This window comes from Hyalella azteca, unplaced genomic scaffold (genome assembly GCF_000764305.2).
Source record: "Hyalella azteca isolate HAZT.00-mixed unplaced genomic scaffold, Hazt_2.0.2 contig16248, whole genome shotgun sequence".
In the NCBI taxonomy this organism is placed as follows: domain Eukaryota; kingdom Metazoa; phylum Arthropoda; class Malacostraca; order Amphipoda; family Hyalellidae; genus Hyalella; species Hyalella azteca.
This window is the reverse complement of record NW_025946074.1, coordinates 137,700-156,291: the sequence shown is the minus strand read 5'-3', so window position 1 is coordinate 156,291 and position 18,592 is coordinate 137,700. Positions and strand designations below refer to the sequence as shown.

At 36.6% G+C, this 18,592-nt stretch overlaps 1 protein-coding gene across 1 annotated transcript; it reads left to right on the top strand.

Moving 5' to 3' along the window:
* The first annotated feature begins 1,052 nt into the window (after positions 1–1,052).
* Positions 1,053–16,607, top strand: LOC108677758 (MAPK regulated corepressor interacting protein 2). Its single transcript, XM_018166028.2, has 6 exons — positions 1,053–1,365; positions 4,457–4,550; positions 4,805–4,953; positions 13,335–13,400; positions 15,545–15,598; positions 16,319–16,607. The coding sequence occupies exons 1-6, from the start codon at positions 1,314–1,316 to the stop codon at positions 16,384–16,386; spliced, it is 483 nt and encodes a 160-aa protein (XP_018021517.1). The 5' UTR covers positions 1,053–1,313; the 3' UTR covers positions 16,387–16,607.
* The last annotated feature ends 1,985 nt before the right edge of the window (positions 16,608–18,592 follow it).

Sequence of the window (18,592 nt, the reverse complement as noted above, 5' to 3'; positions counted from 1 at the left end):
GGTTTCATCCCTCGTGCCTTTCCTCCTGTAAATTTGATGTTGCTAAGATGCAGCTCACGTTAATTTAAGTATATGTATATTTTTTTACGCTCAGTGTAATAGATTTAATAGATCCTCCTCATTGCCTCTGTGATACGCGCCGGAATCTGTTAAACCTGAAGAGTTTAATGAACAGCGCCGTTTATCAACGCTTGTTTCATTTAACCATCCGTTGACTCTGACTGAAGATTTACGGCAACAGCGCAGTTTATCAACGTTTTAATAATCTGAAACTGTAGGGACATAGTACAATTAGCGATCCAATTTTTTGCTTTTGTGGTTAATTCTGACCCATCTTGGCCCGCTGTTATCATTTTTTTCGGGTTTTTATCTATGGTTTGGTCTTGAGTGCAATGAAAAATGTTGCCGTTTATATTGCTATACGATTCTATTTATAAACTGCCATCCATAAAAAAAATTCACACAATTAAATTTTTGGGTTAGCAAGCTTGTCTAATTCAGTAATTCTGACCAAAAAATATTAGTTGATATCGCTCATGGTATATTATTCATTTCAAAATTTTATTCAGTATGATGAATAATATGACAAAATTAGTGGAATATTTAAAACGATTTTAATTTATGTAAAATTGAGTATTGGACCATGAAATGGGCCAGAAAAAAACTTAATTTTTCATTTTATGTGTATTGTCTACAGTTCTAATTAGAGGAAATGGGTGGGAGCTGCCTTTAATAAATTGTCATTTTTTTTGAGCTTCAGTGCAGTATTTTCAATCGTGATGCAATCCATGGTTGAACCATGATGCAATCATTGTATGGTTTTGTTCGATTAGGTTGCATATTTGTGGCTTAGGTCTGCGACATGCAGTATAAACTCTCCAAGGAACTTCGTAAAATTTTTATGCATTATATTACTTAATTATAACACTGCTCATAAACATTTCATTCACAAATTTGAATCAATATTTTACAAGCAAACATATGCGCATAATGTAATCAATTGAAGGATGCGCCATACCTTTTGGCCCTCAAAGGAGCACCGGCTAGTCAGCTGCTCAATGCGCAGTCGGCTGAAGACCGCGGTGCCGTAAACATCTCGTGTTAAGATTGTTGTGTTAATTTTGTTTAGTTTCTTGTATGGGCTTCCTTTCCATCAAATTATTAGTTGTTTTTTAATTTTGAAAATTTGAGTATGCCTTACCGTTTAAAAATTTGAATAATCTTGTTAGTCGTATTACATTTATCTTACATCGAGTGGAAACTATCGCTTTGGAGCAGCTGATCGAAAAAACGAGCTACGGCAACTGAGCAAAATGTACACAGTTTCAGGCGGACCCACCAGAATCATCAACCGAACAAGGAGAGGTGAGGTGTTGCTGAATCGTTTTCTTCGTTCAAAGTTTGTTATTTTTTCCTTGTCGCACGCCTACAGATAGTGTGGTTATATACTTCCTTTGTTGAAATAATTGTTACAATGTCTAAGCTTTTCTTTCGTGACGCAAAAGTGAAAAGAGGAGGTTAAGCGTGAGAAACGGTTTGACAAATTGACAGTGACACTTTGACTTGATTGTTGACACTTGGACTTGATCATTGATTTTATATAATATTTTTTATGTTAATTTACTATTTTGTCCTAATTTAGAAATTTTAGATCAATTAGATGTCAGAAGTTCAGAACCAAGATTGAAAAATCTTAACTATTAAAATTTAAAGCTGCAGGCTTGTCTGATATAGATATTTATCTTCCCATGTCATGACCTTTCTCTATATATATATTACTCTTTGTACCTTAGTCTCTGAGACATGGCTAAATTTTTGAAGCTAAGTTCATCAAGTTTGCAGCTGTAAAAAAAAATTGCTGAGTCTGTATTATAAGTAGGGTAAACGCAGTATATTCTGACACATTAAGGAAGGACGCATCAAGAAATGAAAAACTATAAAAAAATAACCATATGCGTTACTCCAGTTCTGTTTGCTTTATGTGACTCGCAAAACACCGTACTACGCGCCAGCAACGATGAAACGTCACAAAATGTTGCCATATTTATTTAAAAGCCTTTAGAATGCAAACCTACCAAATCCCTATATTCCGACACTGCGTGTGGCAATATTTGGCACGTGGTGACTGGTGAGGCGTATTCTGTCCGTGCTTCAAATTCTACTGATACATAATGCCGTCATCCACGTCACATGTGTTCGAATTCCGTTCGCTGTGGCCTGTGTGAGCTGTATTGGAATACAACACGGCTTTGAATTAGAAGACTAATGAATATTGAACACCACTTAATTACGCTTTTAATTAACAACTATTGAGCTTTTAATTAAGCAAATTTTAATTTTTGTACATAGCTTGGAACGATCTGTGTGTGTCCAATTCAAGTTATGACGGAATTAGTTTTCATGTGTCTAAATCCATTTCTCAACTTAATCATGTATTAATTTATTTACCACTTGAAATCAGCAAATACAAGTATACTTAAAGGATTCCTAATAACTTATCTAGTAAAAAAATGGCATCATTTAAAAAAAAAAAAGTGGTCTAAGTTACCCCAGTTTACGGTACACGGTACATCTACAAAAATATCCATAAGCACATTTTCAGTGTGGCCATTTTTGGCAGGAGCTGCTAATGACCTGCTAAGTAGAGTTTGACAATATTGCTGCCAAAATAAGGTTTTCAGACCCAAAATATTATTAGTAACATTAAGGAATTGTTGCAAAAACTATCTGAACCTTCATGATTTTTTACAATACTTGCTACAGAGAATTTTTGAAGAAGATCTTCTGATGTGTTGCCCAAGTTTTTCAGATATATAATCATCTCTACTCTCAGAATGGACAGAACCCTAGGACAGATGTGTAGTTTTGGATGGCAGAAGTTCAAATTTTTTTTTGTAACAACATATTTTCAAGCCATGTAATTTCTGATTGAACCAAATTACTATGGAACTACTGGGTTCGAAATTCTCTGAAACTAAGTGATTTTGGAGCCCTGCTTATATGTATAAAGAGCTTTCCAATCCTGGTTATAACCAAGAGATTTAATGCACTTGTCATACCTCTTTCAGAAAGAGAGAATTCTGGTGCTAAATGTGTGACCCAGTTTCTATGATGTAACCTGTTGTAAAACATTATTTTTTAATCATTATATGCATTTTTGTGCCTCCTTTACTTTGGGCATGAGGTCTGACTGTCAATGTAGAGTATATATATAATCTCAACCTTATCTGGTTTTATCCAGCTGAGCAATAGCCATCAACATGCATTAAGAATTAATTTTTACGAATTTTCTTCTGTTTGCATGTCAAATATTACTTAGTGAGGAAGTTCTGTAGTTATATTCCAGTACAATCTAATCTCAAGACTCAAACATTGAGCAAATTTCCTAAAAATTCCCTATGAAAAATGACCATTTCACAGGTTGAAAATCACAAAAGGTAAAATGTGCCATTTTACTTGAATGTAACACTGGAAACAATTAAGTGCCATAAGTTATCATCTGCAATGTCAAAATTCTACTGTCATGTTGATGTCTTTCAAGATACAATTTGGAACCAAGCCAGAAAATTTCAAATTATATTCTTCCAACTTGCAAGAGACCTGCACAATTCCAAGTTTAAATAAATTACCTTAATTTGAAGCTACAAGGTTCAAGATTCAACCAAAATGCAATATTTTGAAGACATCCAAATGTATTCACCAGTTTTCCAATATGGGAGCCAGGCCAACCTATATATTACATAAACATTTCACTTGTGCCAGCTTTACTCCCCTGTCATTGGTACAAGCATCTAGGAACTAGTCATTCTTATTTATTTATATTTTCAACACAATTCAGCATAATTTTCAAAAATATTCTGATGGCAAAACAATGCATCACCTCACATATAAAAGATAGCAGTGTGCAATTGGAATATATAGGTAGATCCCAATTGAATGGATTAGCTGAGAGGAAAATGTCACAATATATTATTGTGAATTATTATTCAAGTTAAATACCAATGTTTTCTTTGTTATAAAGATTAGCTGTACTATATTTTTTTATTTCAAGCTAAAATATTCTTTAAGTTTACCTAAAGTTCCGTTTGATTACTGGCCAAATGTAAATAGTTTTAACTGTCGGAAAGTTACTGTGGAGACTTTTTCATGCCTTTTTGGCGCATTTTATCACTTATGGAAAAAATGCACTATTGTGCTAGCCATGTCCGTCCGTCCATCTGTCTGTTCATGACTTCACATTTTTGTCGACGAGAAGAGAAAATGCGCTCTCTGTCACTCACTGCAGTGAGTACTGAGTTATATTTTTTCCTTTTCCACACTTGACACACTTTTATAAGGAACCAATGAGGAGCTGGTTTAATATAAATGTATGCTGCTCAGGGTGTTGTGTCTTTTATGGAAATGAGCTAACAGCTAAGATTTCTTGAGATGTTTCATTATTTCTATCTTCTTGTAGATATTCCCCTCAAATTGGAAAACTTGGAAGTGAATCGGGATTTGAGAAGAAAAAATTCTGGAGACTCGGATGATTCAGAGCAATCCGTGATGAGGTAATGTAGTATTGTTATTTTGGTTGTAATACTATTATTCAATGTATTCATGGTCTTCAACTTGCATTCAGAGTCACTTTCATAAACTTTTAGAAAATGTTATTAAATCAAATTATCAGCAACTACTCTTTATGGATGAGTTTTATTTCTCAAATTTTTGTTCTGACACATAGGTACACAGTAATAGACTACATACTGTTGTGTAAAATTTTTTTGGCAAGTCATTTCCATAGTGTTAATAAATTTGTGTGCAGTTCCCCACGTTTGGTATTCCAGCCAGCAACATCTGGCAAAGGCTCAAGAAATGGCAACAACAGACACAACAGCAACTCCAATAGCCAACAAGAAGCATCTCCCCCTCTTTCTCCAAGCCATATGGAGATAGTCAACTTTTTCAGCTCATGTAAGTAAACTCCAGAATTTTGTGAGAAACTTTTTTAGCTCATGTAAGTGAACTCCAGAATTTTGTGAGGAACTTTTTCAGCTCATGTAAGTAAACTGCTGAATTTTGCAAGGAAATTCTTTATTTTGTGTAATTTAACTCCAGAATTTTGTGATATAATTTTTCAGTTCATTTAAGTGAACTTCAGAAATTTGTGAGGAACTTTTTCAGCTCATTTAGATGAACTGCTTAATTCTATAAGGAAATTCTTTAACTTATGTAATTTAACTCCAGAATTTTGTGAGGTTAGTTTTCAGTTCATTTAAGTGAACTTTAGAATTTTGTGAGGAACTTTTTAAGCTCATTTATGTGAACACCAGAATTTTATGAAGATATAAATTTAGATTTGCAGCCCATAGGAGGTGAAAGATTTCATTACATGCCTTTAGTTGCTATTAACTCGAGTGTGTACTGTTCTATACCATCATATAATATCCACAATGAAAAGTTGGCATGATTTTATGAATTGGAAATGTGTAATAACTGAATTTGTCCAATATATACTCCTGAGGAAAAGGGGAATTCGAATTAATTCACCGTTGATCATCCTATCATGTAGGAATATTTGATGCCGCGCTGCTACATCACCTCATTGCTAGAGGTTTCATGGGATACTATTATTTTAACGTAATTGTGTTTTAAAATATTTGTACGGCTTCCTTTGATATAAAAGTGTTGAATTCAAACGATGTTTTGTTGTAATTTATTCTATTGTGTTGCATCTGTAGAAAAGTACGGTAACAAATTACATGGATGTTTTCATTCCTAATTGCTGCCATAACTCTCGTTAGTGTTAAGGTACAAATGAAATATTTCTTAATCATGCATCTCATGGTAAACTTGCGAGCAGGCGTGAGATTTGCGTTGCGTCACGTGAACGTCTATTTAAGATTAGTTCTCTGCTTTTGTTGTGCGCGGTGCCAAGAGTGTGCGCTTAATGGCCAACTCACTGCACGTGACTTTTGAACCTGCCGTGTATGATGTTCACGATGGCTGCTGCTGGGAACGGCGCCTCATTTCACTCGCATCATTTATTAGCAAATTATTTATTTATTAGCTAATTTTCAATCGGATCCTCCATAGTGTAGAAGTTTGGGCTTGAGGGCGACAACGTTCAGATGTAGCCGCTTGCTCCTGCGATGTTAGGACCGGTTTTAGTAGTGGATGATCGGGATTTTTTTGGTCGTATGGCTGCGCGGAGGCCAGTTGCTGGTGGACTTTGTACCCCGCTATAATTTCCCTGATTTTCGTCATGCTGGGCTTGAGGATAGCCAGTGCCGGCGATTGTGTAACGAGCACAATAGGCTTGCAGCTCAGGATTGTTATCTTTCTATATTGAACTGATGGAGGCGCATGCACTTCTTACTGACACTTGAAACGGTTAATTAACACGCCATAGTAATATGAAGACAATTATTACTGCATAAGCAGTGTATAATGCTACCTGACTCCTTTGGCAGATGTACCTTAGTTTACTCCTTAGTGTGAAGACAGTAACTCTCTTTACCAGGCTCGCAGATTCGTATGTAATAAACAACGGTATCCATGTAGAGAAATGGTCAACCTCCTGTCCACTAATGGAACATTCGTTACCGGGCCTTATGCACGAATAGCAAAGACAAGGGTTGACGTTTTTTGCAATAAAGGTTAATCATGTGCCGACGTGCTCTCACGTGCTGTAAAATATGACCATTTATTCGTGTAGAAGGAGACCCACGTGGACGAGTTCCAGCCTCGCTCAGTATTCAGGATACGTTTCATGCTTCTTCTAGAACATGCCGTGGGCTGTAGGCAACCGTCGTGGCTCGAGAGCTAAACCACCAACTACGATGTTGACCCATGTTTCCCATACTTCTGTACCTGTTAGCCAGGTTAGCATGTTAAACTTTTTTTCATCATTTCCATATATGGCTAAATTGAACATCCCTCTGTAATTTATCTTTAAAGTGCTCCAGTTTTGGAATTCGAGAACCTAGACGATGTTGAAGCAGCCTTGAGCTTCGTGTATTGAAAGAAAAACTTGATATCATTTTGAATAATCTATAGAATAATACGCATAAATCCGCATTTGTTCGATGCATGGTCGAAACCTGAAGGCGTTTCGGCGAAATTTAATCATGGTTCATGGTAGCATATCTATAACATTGAGTTACCGGTTGACAGTCTCAATACTCAGGGACGTTTACGACTTGTATGCTTCAAATTCTTGGTGTCTCTTTCCGTCTGTTTGATCGTATTTGAATGCCGTCTTATCTTATATCTTCTTATCTGCACCTTATCTATCGAAGACCCTTGGAATTAATTCGTCCCACTGTTACTAAGAGATTACCGATCATGCACGTTTCAATTATTTGGTCTGTCGAACGTTATCTTTTAACTAGTGTATTATCGCAAGATATTGTTTTCTCTGCTAACATTGCATTGCTAACTAAAACTATCTTCGCTATATAAGGCTATATTTCTTTGTTGATTTTCAAGCTCCGATGGAGTTTCGATTTTAGCCAAACAATTTTTAAGCGATCACGATTCGTGCCATGAGTTAATAATATATAATGGAGTACAGGCCTATTCGTTGAAGAAGTTTGAATAGGACTGAGACAGTACGGTTACCCACAACACCGTTGCCCTGTGTTCCTCGTTTACGTTCGCTGCCGAATTGTGAATTAAGGCTTCAAACCCGGCCCCATTCCTGCCCGATTTATCTCTGAGCCCGAATTAATTTATTTGTTATTATCCGCAATAGAAGGTCCATACAAATGGTCGGCTCCACTAGATATGTGACCAGTTTTTATAATCGGGAAAACCTCAGCAAACGCGCCTCTGAGATTCGGGTATAATGTTGATTTTTCTCAATACACTTTACATTATAATTAATGTACACAAAAACTTAAAATTTTTGTTTCATTCTTGAAAAGGCGAATAGTTGGACTTAATTTATTGTATTTTTCTGATTTATTCATGTAAATTTACTTTCTCTCGGCCTAAAGACTTCCTACGTTTTGGAATGTATGCTAAATGGAAATTCTGGTGCAGAAGTTAATGACATAATTATTATAGGCTATCATGAAGTGCATATTTGTATTAACTCATCCTGTAAATACCTGCCTCAGCTTCATGATATGCATGATAGTTGTGGGTAGCATATATGATCAGGGTGATTGTCAGCACGCAGGATCGCTTGCTGCGGTATGTTGGTATACCGACACTATTATTTTGTGCTGTCTTCATGAATAATGGTGATGCGTTTCCCTTTGTCTGGAGGTATTCTTAGTGTCACCATCATAAAACTAGAGTGTATTTGTTTCGCTTCGTTGGGTATTGTCGATGCTGCATTGTTTCGGCGGCTTCTCGGGTTTGTATTTTTTCTGATAATTGATTCTGCTAGTTGCACGGCATCTCATCATAAGAGGCATTTCATCATTGACGCATTTCATCAGTGAAGCGTTTCATCATTGCCGCATTTCATCAGTGAAGCGTTTCATCATTGACGCATTTCATCATTGACGCATTTCATCAGTGAAGCGTTTCATCATTGACGCATTTCATCAGTGAAGCGTTTCATTATTGACGCATTTCATCAGTGAAGCGTTTCATTATTGACGCATTTCATCCTTTATACAAATTTTAAGCTAACGTAACCTACATGTACTTATGTTTCCAAACTGCACTTTATGCAATAAAGAAATTTTATGGTGAATTGCTTTAGTGATGAAATGTTAAAATGATGAATTGCTATAGTAATGAAACGTCTCGTATGATGTGGTGACTGGCTACCTATTCTCTTTGAAAGTCAAAATATGTAATGATGCATCCAACTGTTTTGAAAATTTCAGTTTTCTCTGATTCGTAATTTTCATGCAGTTTCACCCACTATTAGATTTATAATCATTAAAACTAAGAGGTGGCGTATCTTCATTTTAAAATCGCTTAAAGGCTCCTACTAGCTTACATTCCTAGAATTTTTTATTGTGATTCAAAATAGATAGCAGTGTAACTCCATTCATCTCTTAAAGGATACTACTTACATATATTTCTTTATACTTTTTTTATTGTTATTCAAATACAAGGCAGCATAAGACCATTCATTTATTAGCTATCACTTTTTCATATTCGTATTGTCTTTTGAACTGGCTTTTGCCACGTGGTTACCTCGTTGCTCCTTCACTGTAATCGTTGTTGCGGTCTCCTCATGTAATTTGATCACTTGCATCTGAAGACACGTGGTTATTCCTGGGCTTGCTGTTGCTACTCGAGATAGCGACTGCTGCTCCTTGCGTCTCCCATCAGTACCGAGCAAATATATTTTTTGACCGCTGTTCAGTTATTTATTTTGTTTTAAAATCTGTGGTGTTAATTCTTTTTTAAATAATTGCCTTAGCGATGCCGGTCCGTCGTTACACGATAATAGACACTCAGAAAGGCTAGCAATATAAAAATATACGAATATTGCGACAAATAGTGCACGTGGTATGATATTTTTAACGGCATGTTCAGCTGTAGCAGCCGGCTCTGCTGATCCATCGTCCCGTGGCAGAGGCAACCGGCTCTTGCTAAAGCTCCGCCCATCTGCCGTAGCCTGAAGACTCCTGGCTGCCACTTGTTCTTCTAGAAGTTTGATCATTATAATCCACTTCAGCGCACTCATTATAATCTACGTCAATGAACAATAACCTGTTTCGAAATGGTTCGTCAATAGAATATCGATTCTGTACATTTTGAGTTCATGTGCTTGATTTTGTACAAATTCAGCATGATAGTGCGAGCTTGACACACGTTACCGTCATTGAGGTGTTCATCCACTGGCACGACATCACGCGTAAGCTAATGAGTGACGTAAATGATGTCGTTGTTGGCTTTGTTGTGTGCCCGGTATACGAAATTGTTATTATAATTATTATCAGCATTATTATTCTATGAAGCAGTTATCGTGGCGTCTGGTTCAAACAAACTTCGAGGGCACGTTACACATGTGTTAGTTTATTAGCATGCTAAAAATAAATAATAAATCAATCGCGTGCTGATGATGCATGAGATACTCTATTTTTTATCAAATGACTCAGTGACTAAAATGGCGCTTTTCATTCATATATTGTGTATTTTCAAGTTATATTTATCCCCGCACGAGGACAGCGCTTTTAGTTTCGTGTGAAGACATGTGTCACAGGAGCCTCCCTCTGCTGATATATTTAGCCGCTACCGTGGCACTCTTGACGTCTGACTGATTAACGTTCTCTTCCACGGAGTTGTCGGCGCGAGGGTTACATGGTCGCACTCGCCCAAGGCCTGTAATATCAAAAATATTTGAGTTAGTTATTCCACTAGCCAGTCAATGACGGGTTTCCAAACTAAACCCAACAATCATATAGACGGGAAAGCGGCTGCTATATGTGTGTATAAAGGAGTTTTGATAGTACGGACTCGGATAATAAGTGGTCGCCGCTGTTTGATGGCTTCCCAGCAATTGTTGGAAAGCCCGGCGTCGAAGACTGTGTAACCTCACTCTTATTTTGTCGTTTAGGTCAATCAAAAATTCATCCGAACCAAAAATTTGTGGAATTTTCACGGTTTTCACTTCGAGTTCATGCGACAGATGGTCTGGTGTCCATTTTCTTCTCCGATTTCCCCTCGGTTCCGCTCTCCGTTGCCTTCCTACTCACTCACAATTTTAAAATTTTTGGTAGATTTTTGGTCTGAATGACGGAGTAATTTTGAGCAACTCACGGAACTTGCAGGCTCTTCTTCTCTGATTTGGATTTGGTTTTATAATAGATATATATTAGTTGAATTTAATCATATAATATAATAACTCGTATGTTAGTTATACAACAACAAATTTCGCCTACAACAAATATCGATGGCAAATAGATGCCCAGCCAACAAGGGTAACAGTTTCTCTTCCTAATACAATGTATTCGCCCGAGCGTTGAAAATGTGCCTGACCCGCCATGAGTTCTAATTTTCAATCAATTCAAGTATTGAGTGTCTCAAAGCGCTGAAAATTTCGTCAAGTTCATCGAGTACCTGACCTTGGGTCGACTGCAAGATGCAAGTAAGCTGCTGGGATTGTGGAGAACAGAGTGCGCGTCAGCGCTGCACTGCCAACTTCTGGGCGCAGTCTCACCTAAGATTCATATTCAATCAAATAACTCGTGACATATAAACAATGTATTTTGGTCTTTTGGGTGCGTGTTTGAGAACTTATTATTATTATTATTCTGTCTTATTATTGACTTGTTATAATTCTATGTAACCTTCAAGGTCGATTTTTTGTGAGAATCTTGGAAATGATTTTGTTGTCTGGAAGTAGATGCATTTTATTTTAACCAATCCTATTTGAACAATTTCTGTGCTATATAAAAATGATAATTTCTGGTTAACCTCTTATTTTATCATAACTTGTTTAAAAATTATTTTCACTATTTCAGCTGTTATATTAAATAAAAATAAGAGGTTAATATAAAATTTGAGGATAAAATAAGAGGTTAACCAGAAGTTAGCTATATAAAAATGCTCACTTCTGCTTAACCTCTTATTTTATCCTAACTCATTTAAAAATTATTAGCTTTCAGTGTGCATATCTTAAAAATTCTTGTATAAATGTTGTATAGGGATGAATGTAGTCTGTGCTGATATTTCAAAGGTAGCAGTCAATGGTTGGCCGCAGATGAACCATCCTGCTCCACGCCTCCTTTTCTCGCTCTCTGATTGGCCCGCAAGTTCCGTGCTCTTCTCTCATTGGCTGCGCGTTGAAGCGTCATGAACCACGTAGCTCGACTGTCTCCATGTGCTGCTATTCCTCAGCCCACTGTCACACGTTATAAACACTAAACCCAACACTATTTTAAGACGTGTAATGACTTTTAAAGCATATTTAAAAAATACTGACGTATAGCTAATTTCGCCCACCCATTTTCTGGCAATCGCCATTAAAAATTACACGTGAATTCCTTGTCTCTTGATTTTTTTCAGCTGCTCTATCACTTTTTTTTAACAAAGGTTACTTGTTTAATTTTTTGCACTCCTGCGCTCATCGAAGGTTACTGGTTTTGTGCGCCATATACAAGGATCTTTTTCAAAAGCTTCTGCCAAATTTATACCGGAATTGATCGTTCTGAAAAATTTGATCGGAATTTTTATTTATATCTTGAAACATGAAGCTGCTCAGTCATTATTCTTCTACCTACATTTATCGAGGAATTCAGGCTTGCTCTCGAAAGGATCGCATCACAACTACGCTATCCTGTGAAAGAAACTTATATGCGTTCCAGTGCTCTAATTAATTAGAGAAATTCTTTTGTAAAGTTAGCTTCAGCAATCACACGTCTGTGTAACAAAGCACTCAGTGTCGATGCAGCGACATATTTCGTCTGTTGTGCCTCACGCTTTTCACATCTCCTTATCAGCAAATGGGCTCTTTTTAACACTTAAGAACTAATATGAGAAAATTCTGATTTTTCTTATTAATCATTTATGTCAAGCATGTAAAATTTTAGTATCTCAATCGAAGAATATCATCACACGTGAACTGCTTTTAAAGAATTATTACTATAGGACAGTGAGAACTAAGAAAGTGTTGTGTAACGTCTCCACTTGGACTGCTCACTATCGTTTCTTATCATCGTCATCTAGATGCTCCGTGAACTAGATGATCTTGCCGTCTGTCAGAGCCCATTCTTCCATCAAACATTCATTATCGGTCTACTGAAAGTCCATCTGCATATTATCTTTGTTCTCTGGTAACACGAGGGTTTTTTTGCTGCCTGATACAGCATGACTTTGTTCTTTTAAGTCGGTTCAATGCACTACGGTAAACGAGGTTTGCAAGTAATGTATCTTAATTACTGTAACGTATGAAATTGTTCGCGAACAAGTTTTTATCATTTTATGATTTGGTAGTCTTTCTTTCCTATGATGTTTTTAATTTTTTTTATATTATTAAACTATTAATGGAACAGTCAAGTTTGGAAGCTGCACTATAAAAAAGCTGACGCTGCGGCTTACTTTACATCGAATAGGTGGCTGCGAATTGTAGTTTTTAAATGATAATTATTATTATTACCCTAATGTTTCAGATTACCCTAGTACTAAATATCTAAATAACGTGCGAGTTCTCTTTCCGTATATTTATATTTTTTAGTTAGTCGAGATTAAACCATTCCAAAATAATTCATAGATCCACATGTATGTCATTCTTCATGCAATGCAGTGTTTTCACATAAATTTGTTTAACTTTTGATCGATAAGTGTTGCACATTCCAGCAGCCGAAATGTTTGTTTTCATGCTCATGCTTCCCTGCATTTATCAGGCCCTGAGCTCTGTTTGAATTTGGTTTCTTCCGCAGCTTGGGCCGAATTCCAGCAAGAGTTGGACGCTGACCAGTCCAGACAAAACGGCCACGACGACAGAGGTGGGTAAACTTTTTTCTATTTTATCACATATCAGAAATAGTACAAACACTTTTATAATTATTAACTTGCGATTAAATACTTGAACTCCTGTAAATTCTAAGAATATAGTTTTCTAGTACTTTGATAATGAGATACTGCTAGTTTCCTGGAAATTTTGGTAAAAAAGGGACGTAGGCATTAGATTACAGTTATCTCTGAACTGCTTTTCCGTATTCTGGTTGAATAATTTCCGATACCTTAATGTACATTTCGCTCGAAGTCTTTAACATTATTCTCGCATTTCCGGCGGTGCTAAATATTATCCGCAATTACTAACACAATGCCTCAAACCTATAGCATATCTCTTTCCCCCTAGATCCCACGCTCTCTATTGATGTAATAACTCGCAAATACAGGGTCCGCCATGTTTATGGCAACGGATGCTTGCTATATAAAAATAGATTGGTTTCTAGGAGACTTTTCTTTTATAATGAAGCTTAATATCATCTATTAATTCATCTATTTTATATTGCAGAAGTCTAAGGTGTCTAAATTTACTATTAATTAAGGCAGTAGATGGAAATGCAATTGTAACCCTTCATGAAAGGGCAAGAGTAATTCAGTCATTGCAAAAAAGCTCCAAATTCGTCGTGAAACTGTGTAGAATGTGGTAAAAAAATTCAAGGAAACTGGTGAAACATGCAATCGACCTGATCAAGGAAGGAAATGACGTGTCCGAACAAAACAATTGGTTAAAAACACGAGGAAGAAGTTGAGGAGAAACCCTCGTCCATCAGCTGCAAAATTGGCTGCAGAAGCAGGAGTCAGTCAGACATCAATGCGTAGAGTCCTCAAAGATGACCTCAAAACATCCCTTTACAAGATGCAAACAAGGCATAAACTAACAGACCGCCATGAACGAATGAGGCTCGAAAGATGCCAGCACATTCTGGGTCTCATTGAGGATGGCACGCTGCCCAACTTGGTGTTCAGTGACGAGAAAAAATTTGACATTGAACAAGGCGTTAACCGTCAAAATGACGGAGTTTGGAGTCGGGATGGATCTGTGGCAGCCAGAACAGCAACACGACGTCAAAATCCCATGTCCGTGGCCGTGGTAACCGCCACTGGGAGGTCCCCACTCATTTTTGTTCCCTCAGGAGTGAAATTGAACAGTCAGCGATACATTTCGGACATTTTGGAAGCTGTGTTGTTACCTTCGGCCCGTAAACACTTCAACAGCTCACCATGGAGTTTTCAACAAGACTCTGCCCCATCACATGGCTCAAAACAAACATTACCCAAAACTGGATTCAGGGTCACATCCCAGCGTTCATTAGCAAAAATAAATGGCCCTCAAGAAGCCCTGATTTGAATCCTCTAGACTTTTTGTGTGGGCTATTTTAGAGAGTAGGGTCTGCAGAACACCTCATGATTCTTTGGATAGTTTGAAGTCTAAATTGACACGAGAATAGGACTTGATCCCTCAAGAAATGCTGCGTGTCTCTTGTGAAGCTTTCCTCCGTAGATTGTAGGCCGTCATTAAAAAATAAGGGTGGTCATATTGAATAAATATGTCTGAGAATTGTTTAGGTAATTCTTGGCTACTAGCTCATCCAATAAAAAACAATGCACCTGCCAGTTTCATTGAGAAATAACAAAAAAATGCGTTGCCATAAATATGGCGGACCCTGTACTATGAACCATTTGGTCGCTCGCTACGCAACTATAGAATTTCAAATAGATATATAAGAGCAACATCTGAAGCGTCAGTATCCATCATTTTCAGTTCGAGAGCGATTACTACTCCACCTCTATAGCTCTATGATTGCAATGAATAGTCCCATTGAGTCGAGGCTTGTAATTCGATCTCAGAGAATCGTGTCTCGGCATATATTAAGGGTCTCATTGCGAATTTTTAGAACATAGTTCATTACACAAATATTCTATGATATACTCGTTAATACGTAGCACACGCATGACTAAGAGGAAAACTTCGAAATAATTCTAGATCCCTTGTCATTGAACTTGAGATGTTAGTGTTTTGGGGTTACCTGATATTTCTGGAGGCTGGTTACGAAGATAAGAAATAATTTGAAATTATGAGCTCATTATTCCGTTGTATTTACCTCTGATCACACCTTAACGAAGATTATATTTTCAGGAAAGAACCGGATAACAGTATATGAATGCAAAGAAGTTCATCCAATAATGGAAGGTAAGATTATAGGTTGTATGCAAATTGCGAAGTGCCTTTACAGAAAAGTGATCTCGAAAGTTCCATCTTAGTTTGTATAATAAGTCGTCTTAATATTCTTATTTGTTGCATAATGGAATAATTTCTTCCAGGGTTGGCAATGATTAAATCAAAATGATTAAATCATGTGATTAAATCACTTGATTTTTTTATAAATGATCCATATACTGTTATTGTTAGTTAGGCTAATTGCAACATAAAAAATACCACTTCAAAAAGACAAAAAAGTTGAAAAAATCAAAAAAATCAAATAAATCAAAAAAATCATGAAAAAATAAAAAAAAATCATTGATTTTTGATTTTTTTGATTTTTTTAAAAAAATCAAAAAAATCGCCAACCCTGATTTCTTCTTCATTTTCAAATTTTCTCCACCTGATCGAATTTATTGTATTGCAAGTCATTTTCTGTGCACGAGTTGTACGCCTTTTATCTTGTCAAATTTTAGAAGATATCTTGGTTGTTTTACTCGAGTTACGCATATTTTAACCATCAACTTGAAGTGCTGATATTTAAATAGTCAAATCTATCTTGTCAAGTTACTAAGTTGTACTATTGTAGTGCCCGTACATGGACCAATAGGAATAATTTCAGAAGGGGTTTTGATCACAGAAGTACTCAAACTGTAATTAATTCGCTACGTCCTGTGACGACTTTGATTGAATAAATTTTTTTTTTTTCAGGTTTCAAGCCACTAAACTTCGAGGAGTGGTGGGCGAAGCGACTCTACACGAAGATCACGAAGGCATGAGTGGCCGTCAATTCCCTTGACTTGATCTGACGATTGTAAAACAGAATAAGAAAGTCGGAATGTGTGGCAATTTCTTCATATTTGATTTTATATGAATTTTGGTTCCCTGGAATCGCGTTGAATGCTTCCCAATTCAAAATCTTACCTGTTAGAGATCATAATTACAAAGATATATCTAATATATCTGTCTTCTGATATTAATAGTAAAATCTGCAAGTAAGCTTGTGAATTTGCTGTTTACCCCTAATGAAATTTTGCACATAATAATTATAAAACACTTGCTTCAACCATCATTGAATTTCGAATTCATTTGTATTTCAATGATGCAGGAAAGGTGCAAAAAGCTATACAAAATAATCAGTGTTGTCACAAAACAACGATCTGAAATTAATTGATAATATAAATTGGGTAAAATGGTATTCAATCTTCTTTTCATTTTAATTTAAATAAACTTGTATCCAGGTATTATTCAAACAATTATTCATGTGCTGGAGAGTCGATTTTCTAAATGCTGGTGTGGAACGAATTGATAGGACTTATCATGGAGAGAAAAATAATGTGTTAACGAATAAATAATCGTGACTGGTGTCCAGCGATCTTATTCTCGTCTCAGTGGCAACCGGATCATTTAGTACACTAACGGCACATACTAAATATACCGATGTCCGTACCGTCCGTCACCTCTGAAAATTATTAATAACTGGTCTTAAAACTCGTTTCTCATCAATTTTTAATGAATTCATTTTAGATGCACCTCCATAATGAGCGCCAGGAACATTTTTTTCGAGCATTAATTGTGCTATTTTTCTGAAGTTGGAGAAGAATATGGGGGGTAATACAAGAGATCAAGTGATGTGCTCAAAATTATGTAGTTTTTAACGAAAAATTAGCAAAGTTTTTGCAGTTGAAGTCTGACATCGTGAACATGTTGGGTCTGTCGACTGTCCGACTGTCGGCATCAAAGGTTCATACATCGTCGGAGGGATAACTGCTCCGCAGATAACAGAGAATGGAAGCAAAGGTTCAGACATCAGATGTGCAATTAATGAACAATTATTCCACCTTGTGATAAAAAAAAAAAACTCACTAAGGAGGAAAGAGCCGCTCCTTGCTTCATTCGATAAGTTTTGATCTAATTTACAGTATACCTCAAAACTATTTTGTGTGATTGTTGATGATAGAAAAGTTTTGAGGGTAAACACTAATATAACTCATTTAGAACCTGAACTGAGTCAACTCCTTGCAATTTTCTTCGATTGGTGCTGCGTTGCTAACACCATTGCAGTTACATATATGGACTAATCCATATTTTTAAAATCACATTCAGATTTGGTTGGCTCGTAATTAACTTTTTTCGAACACTGGATGGCGTCAAAATGAAATTTGAAAGGGTTGCTTCACAAGTTCATTCCAATTTAATTGCTTCTTGCGAGACTAATTTTATTAAAGGAACAAATTTATATTTTTTTATGAATTTAAGATTTTAATATTTGATAGTCAGCCTTTCCTTGATGCGCTAAAAGATAACGTATAAGAAACTTCAGTTGTAATCTTGTTCCTTGCATGTATGCAGTGATACTGCTAGACGCTTAAAAATTTGTCCTTTGCGGCATCACATCGACTTGTTGCAGTGCCACTAGGAAAGTGTGGAAGAGAGCAAGAGGTGGCGCAGAATGGCCAGAAAAAAGAAGGAGAAAATGAAAAGACAGTAGGAGATGAAAAGGTATTGGGTTTTCTGTCTCGTAGTTACTGTACGTCACTCTCGGTGAGTAACGCCAGTCCGTCAGTGTGATGGTGTCATGAATGATTAGTAATGTGTTGTATTGGGACCAGCTAAACCCAAACCGTGATTAGAACAACTCCGTCCGGGTGCAGCTTGGCCCGCTGTGTAATTATTTGTACAGGGGTAGAGGTGAGGGACTTAGTGCATGTAATTTGGAGCTTTTAAATAGCCTGTGCTGCCTCGCGATGGCGCCTGGAGCCTGGAGGGAATGTGAGCTAATTAAAGAGTTGGGGATCATTTGTCTTTATGGTGGACCAGGTTTTGTGTGCTTGTTGGTGGAGAACTGCGTTTATTGTTTGAATGTCGCATTGTTCGTGTAGTGTTTGGCAGTATAACATCGACTGATCTGCTTAGAGTCGAGGTTGATAAATAAATATTACAGAACTGATTTTATAAAGACCTAAGGTGTATTTTAATCACAGA

Bases quoted from the DNA above. Each gene is read 5' to 3' on its own strand.
- LOC108677758 (XM_018166028.2), top strand. From the start codon at position 1,314: ATGTACACAGTTTCAGGCGGACCCACCAGAATCATCAACCGAACAAGG. The intron at 4,954-13,334 runs GTAAGTAAACTC...TTTCTTCCGCAG, and splicing joins AGTCAACTTTTTCAGCTCAT to CTTGGGCCGAATTCCAGCAA. The intron at 15,599-16,318 runs GTAAGATTATAG...TTTTTTTTTCAG, and splicing joins AGTTCATCCAATAATGGAAG to GTTTCAAGCCACTAAACTTC.